A 5,964-nucleotide genomic window follows, 5' to 3' on the forward strand; every position below is an offset into this window, starting at 1 on the left:
GGAAAAGAACAAATTTTTTAAAATATATATATATATATATAGTAAATTAGTAATAATATCCGAAAATCATATGTATTGAAAAGATTAGTTATATATTTGTATGTGTTACACAAGGATGTTAACGATATTCTGGCAAGATTAAAATATAAATTATAGCAAGTTAAGTAACAGATTGTGTACTAAAAAAAGAAATAATGCGTAAGCATAGATTAACGTTGGCATACAAAAACGTCAAAATTGTTTAGCTTAAGAACTGTTGTAACTAGTTATAGCTGGGATTTTGTCTTAGTAGTTGAGTAGGCATATCATTTATGACAATTTACTTCCAACTGTTTTCTTGATTTGGGGGATCGTTAATACTTAACAGCTATAACCAGTTAACAAAATAAATAAATAAATAAATGTGAGTATTAACTAATAATTAATCATAGAATTCTGGTAGTAGTTATTAGTTAATTCCATTGCTCAAACATTACTTGACATGATAATATGTAACGCAAAATACTAACAAACTTGCAATAATATGAAGACTATTAATATTAAAAAGTCTCTTCTCATTCAACTTTGCATGGATCTTAAAAACACTCTGGTTGTGTTCTTCATAGCCCATGCACATTTCATGATCTCGCAATAGTCCTCATCATTGCATTGACAACAATGGAGATAAACCAAACAATTTTCAAGCAAGTGAGAGTGATAGAGTCAACACAGAAATCCACTATCTATGAAGTTTGTCTCCATATACCGCCCAAAATAGTGTCGGACGGCATCTGGGCCAACAAAAAATCCGGCAACTTCCCTTTGCAGTCAAGTTTGACATTGTTAGAGATGCAAATTTGCGTCATTTTCACCCTCATGCATTGCTTTCATTTCGTTCTCAAGCGATTGGGGTTCCCCTATTTCGTTTCGCAGGTGTTGGTATGCTCAATCTCTTCTGTCTCTCTCTCTTTTTGCACATGAAGAAATGAAGATAAATTTCATCATTACTTGCATCACAAGGATCAAAATTCAAAACCTTTTTACATTACCGTCTTCAATTTTTCAGGTTGGCTTTGTTCTAGGCCCTTCATTGAATATAGATTGGTTGAACAAATACAAAATGATGGTGTTTCCTTATGGAACTGAAGAAGTATTGGGGCTAATTTCATTGGTTGGCTACACATTCTACATGTTTCTGAATTCTGTGCAAATGGATTTTAGCATGATAACAAGAAGTGGTATGAAACCTTGGGCAATGGCGGTTGCTGCAGTAGTTGGACCTCTGGTCATCTGTTTGAGCATATCTTTTGGAACAAGAACTGTCTGGCAAGAAGTCGCTGGACCCGGGGAAACATTGAATTTGGTGGTGATTACCCAAGCTGGCTGCTCCTTTGTTGTCATAGCTTCCTGCCTCTCTGAACTAGACATCTTGAACTCTGAACTCGGACGCATTGCGTTGACAACAGCGCTTTCGAGCGATTTCCTTACTGCCATAATGAATTCACTAAGCATTATCTTTACCAAGAGCCAAGCTGAAAAATATGATGCAAAAAAAATGGCTAGTGTCTTGGCAGTGTATTTTGCTATTGTAGTCCTAGTTCCTCTCATCGGCCGCCCTACAATGAAGTGGGTGGCCAAGAACACCCCGGAAGGAAGGCCGGTGAGGAAGATATACACCTTTGCCATGGTCCTCTCGGCTCTTATCATAGGGTGTTTTGCACTAGAAGCCAACCTACCCATCATATTTGGAATTGTGATGTTAGGATTCGTCGTGCCGGAAGGTCCTCCATTAGGATCTGAGCTAGTCAAGCAATTTGAGTTGATCAATGTATGGTTCTTTCTGCCACTCTTCGTGACCGCTGCCGCCATGAAGGTAGATCTTAACAAAATAGGTGATGACCCTGCTATGGCAGTGGTTACAACAGCAGTCATATTGATGGTCCATTTGATCAAGATGTTATTGTGCACAATAATTTGCATCTTTTGCAAGATACCAACAAGAGATACTATCTGCCTTGGTCTAATCTTATGCTGCAAAGGTGTTGTGGATTTTAGTGTCTACCTGTTTCTGTATGAATCAGGGGTAATAATCAATTCTACACTCCAATTTTCATGCAGATAGTGTTTTGTTTTCCTTCTTCTTATTCTTTTGCTATGCTCACAAGGCATCATTTTGATATTGCAGACATTGAATAGTTCAACAGTTGCTACACTGTTTGTATCTGCATTGATACTTGGAAGCACTGCATATATTGGTATCAAGTCCTTATATGACCCTTCAAGGAAATATGCAGGGTACCAAAAAAGGGACATTTTGCATTTGAAACCAAATTCAGATCTTAGGATTGTTGCATGCATCCAAAAACCATATCATGTGAATATGATCAAGAATATGTTGTATCTTTGTTGTCCAACAATAACTAGCCCTCTTCAGGTGGAAATACTGCACCTCATAGAGCTAGTTGGGAGTGCCACCCCCATCTTTATCTCACACCAGCTCCAAGAGTCGGTCAGCAGAAGTCACAACTACTCCGGCGATATCATGCTCGCCTTTGATCTCTTCAAGCATGAGAACGCCACAGTAGAAGTGAACACCTACACTGCCGTATCGCCACAGCGCCTCATGTACGAAGATATCTGCCATCTTGCCCTGGACAAGGTTGCATCCCTCATTCTCCTTCCGTTTCATATCAGATGGGCTGACGACGGTTCTATTGATTCAACCGAAGAGAGCATACGGACCCTGAACAACAAGGTACTTGAAAAAGCACCATGCTCGGTTGCCATTCTTGTGAATAAAGGCCCTTGTGACATTGCATCAAAGCACATAGCCATGATCTTCTTGGGGGGTTCAGATGATAGAGAAGCATTGTGCCTTGCTAAAAGGGCAATCACAGAACTTCATTATAAATTGGTTGTGTACCATTTGGTTGGAACACAGAATGAGTCCAGCAATTGGGACACTATGCTTGATGAAGAGGTGCTACAGAGTGTGAAGGGGTGTTATGGAACTGTTGACAATGTTGCATATGAAAGAATATTAATTGAGGATCCTTCACAAACCCAAAGATTCATTCAGACTATAGCTGTTGAGCATGATTACTTCATAGTTGGGAGACGCCATGGTGTCAAATCATCTCTTACAGCAGCACTTGAAAAATGGACTGAGTTCTCAGAGTTAGGTGCAATTGGGGATTTGCTTGCATCACCAGATACCAATTCTAAAGCTACAATTTTAGTTGTGCAGCAACAGAAAATGCCACAGCCTAACTCATAGATCCTAGTTGCCACCCTTAGGTTTTGTAGTTTGTGTTGTTATGTTGTAAATAAAAGTAAAATAATCACAATGCTGTGCTAGTTTTTCATAAGCACAGTGCAACAACAAGTGTTGCATCAAATTCCTGCTAGTTTCAGAACCTGCAAGTGGTTTCTTTAATCTGAATTCATTTCATCTGTTGATTAATTTGAAAAGCAAAGAGAAAAACAAAGATTTGCAAAGCATATCATCAATCAGTACATAAAACAAGATCATTGGTTTGAAGAGAAAGGAGCACATATCCACAACAAGACAAGAGTACATAATTCAACTATCAACTTGATATCTTAAGATACATCACTATTTCAAAATATCAACTTGATCTCTCAAGATACATCATTAACCAACAGAAATCAAAAGTAATGCCTCTAAGTCCCTTCTTATTGACATTGTAATAGAAATATGCTGCAAATAAAACAACATCTTCTATTAACTTGCCACAATTTCTACTTCACTCCTGCAATAATTAAAAAGGGGGGAAAAAGAGTTATCAAACAAGCAAATCACCAACACATACATGCAAAAACTAAAAAACGTAGGACAAAGGAAAAAGCCAAGAGAAGTTAACAGACCTCGTCGTCATCGTCATCATCATCATAATCGCGATCTTCCTTCTTCTTCTTGAGACGGGTAGTACCGCCTTCTTTGCTGATGGGCAAGTCCATTTTTCCAAAGGGAGTGTCAACATTAATTTTCCCTTTCATGGTGTAACCTGTACCTTTTCCTCTGATCATATCCCACAATGCAGAGCCGAAATCCTTGGGCCTAAAGGTAACTGGAATATCAATGTAACTAATACCACTTTTCTCGATTTTCGCAGACTTGGAGAGTTCAGCAGCTCCAATGCTGACATCACCAAGCCAAACCTCATAATCAAGCGTATTGAGGCCAAGGTCGAAATCATTCTTGTTTTCCAATTTCAAATGAAGAGTTGCAATTGTCTCTTCAAAAGAGAACTTATCAAAATGGATCTTCTCAAGATCAATATCTGGCTTGTAAGGTATGGGGATTTCTCCAGTCTTCTCCAGAGGTAGAGTCAGCCTCCCCAAGATCGGAACATCAACAATGAGATCAACCTTCAACCTATAAGGAATGATGCTCCCCGGTTGAATATCATCATATGTTTGCTTAATGTCATCATAAATCAAAGTAACCGGAACCTTGACAGTCTCCTCTCCATGCGCATGAATTGTGCCAGCATCCGGTATCAATCCAGAAACTAGCTTCCTTCCATCACTCTCAACCAAGTAGTTTATGTCAATCAGAGGGATCGGCACCGGATTAGGATTCTTTACAAGCACATCAACAACAAGGTCTGCCTGGTGAAGATTGATCTTGGGAATGTGGATTGCTTTAACATCTGCACTTGGCTTCCCAAACCCTATAGCCCCCTCAATCTTCTCACCAATGTCATGAATGAAATCCTTCACCTTCTCAATAAATCCACCCTTCTCACCCTCCTCTTTATCATCATCTTTGTGCTTCTCATCCTTAGTACCCCTTTCCACTACTTCCGGCTTGTCAGACGTCGACATGTTTCTAAGCAGAAAACGGTAAACCAATTAGCCTTGGCCAAGATCCAATTGCAGCAGATCAAATTCAAAATCAAAATAAATCCAATTGCAATAGATCATAATCAAATGCAAACAACATTTCAGAACTTAACCAAGTGATTAATCATTTACCAAAATCAAACACTACAACAATCTAGATCACATTCATAGTAGTCAAAAATCCAAACTTCAGATCACTGATCCCCAAACAATGCTGCAAATACTTATTATCCCAGATCAGGGTAGCAGTGTACTAAAAACAAAAGAAGAGTAAAAATCATCATGTGATGTCTTCATAGTTCATGAACTTCCGAGTAATCAAACTAGGATTTTTAATCCACAGGATCACAAGGTAAATGCAAGTCAACTAACCAGATCACAAGGCAGCAACACCAAAATAAATTAAATTAAAGAAAAAAAATTCTAAAATTAAAGTATGAACTATTGAGCTGAGATCATAGAATAAACAGAAGAGTAGTTAAAGAAGTACCTGAAATGAAATCAGTGAAGTGATAAACAGAGATAGAGAGAGAGATTATCAGTGTGAAGTGAGAAGTGAATGAGTAAGATGGAGAAAAGATGAAGATTTTGTAGGAAAGAAAAAATCAAAGCTTCGAAGAGTGCATCAGAGGATTGAACGGTCAGAGATGTGACGTCGAAAATGTGAAAAATGCAGAGCCGTTGATTTGATTGAAGTCTTAATCTGTATAGTCTTTCAGGGTCACGCCGATGATTAAATCCACCGACCATTCCTTGAATTGTGGGCCCCACGCGGAATGGCCACGTGGCTTGCTTTGTCTAAGGAAGAGAAAACCAACCAGACTCTATGTTATTTTTTTGGGTTAAACTTAAATTTCATATTTACTATTTCAATCATTAATTCATTCATTACAAGATTTTGATTAAAAACCTAAATTTAGTGGAAGTTTAGATTGGACACTTTTACCTTTAACAAATTTTTATTAATCTATGTTTTTAATTATTCCAATCATTGATTCTTACGTAGTTTTCAATTAAATTAATATGAATAATATTACACGAAAATTTTTTTTTATTAATTAAATCTAAACAAGTTGATCTAATATTAATAAAAATAATTTTTATCATTTTCACTTA

The 5,964-nt window shown here is 37.6% G+C and overlaps 2 protein-coding genes across 2 annotated transcripts; one reads left to right on the forward strand and one right to left on the reverse strand.

Moving 5' to 3' along the window:
* LOC107632331 (cation/H(+) antiporter 4-like) lies at positions 160-3,644 on the forward strand. The gene is given in 1 exon segment (XM_021117861.1): positions 160-3,644. A coding segment is annotated over 1 exon segment (2,154 nt). The 5' UTR covers positions 160-1,102; the 3' UTR covers positions 3,257-3,644.
* LOC107629071 lies at positions 3,470-5,496 on the reverse strand. The gene is made up of 3 exons (XM_016331763.2): positions 5,339-5,496; positions 3,868-4,834; positions 3,470-3,752 (listed from the first exon to the last, which is right to left on the reverse strand). Exons 2-3 carry the CDS (start codon positions 4,828-4,830, stop codon positions 3,747-3,749), a joined length of 969 nt encoding a protein of 322 aa, XP_016187249.1. The 5' UTR covers positions 4,831-4,834; positions 5,339-5,496; the 3' UTR covers positions 3,470-3,746.

The sequence above is a fragment of the Arachis ipaensis genome, chromosome B03 (assembly GCF_000816755.2).
Source record: "Arachis ipaensis cultivar K30076 chromosome B03, Araip1.1, whole genome shotgun sequence".
Classification (NCBI taxonomy): Eukaryota; Viridiplantae; Streptophyta; class Magnoliopsida; order Fabales; family Fabaceae; genus Arachis; species Arachis ipaensis.

Excerpts from the sequence above, each read along its gene's own strand:
- LOC107629071 (XM_016331763.2), bottom strand. The coding sequence starts at position 4,830 with ATGTCGACGTCTGACAAGCCGGAAGTAGTGGAAAGGGGTACTAAGGAT.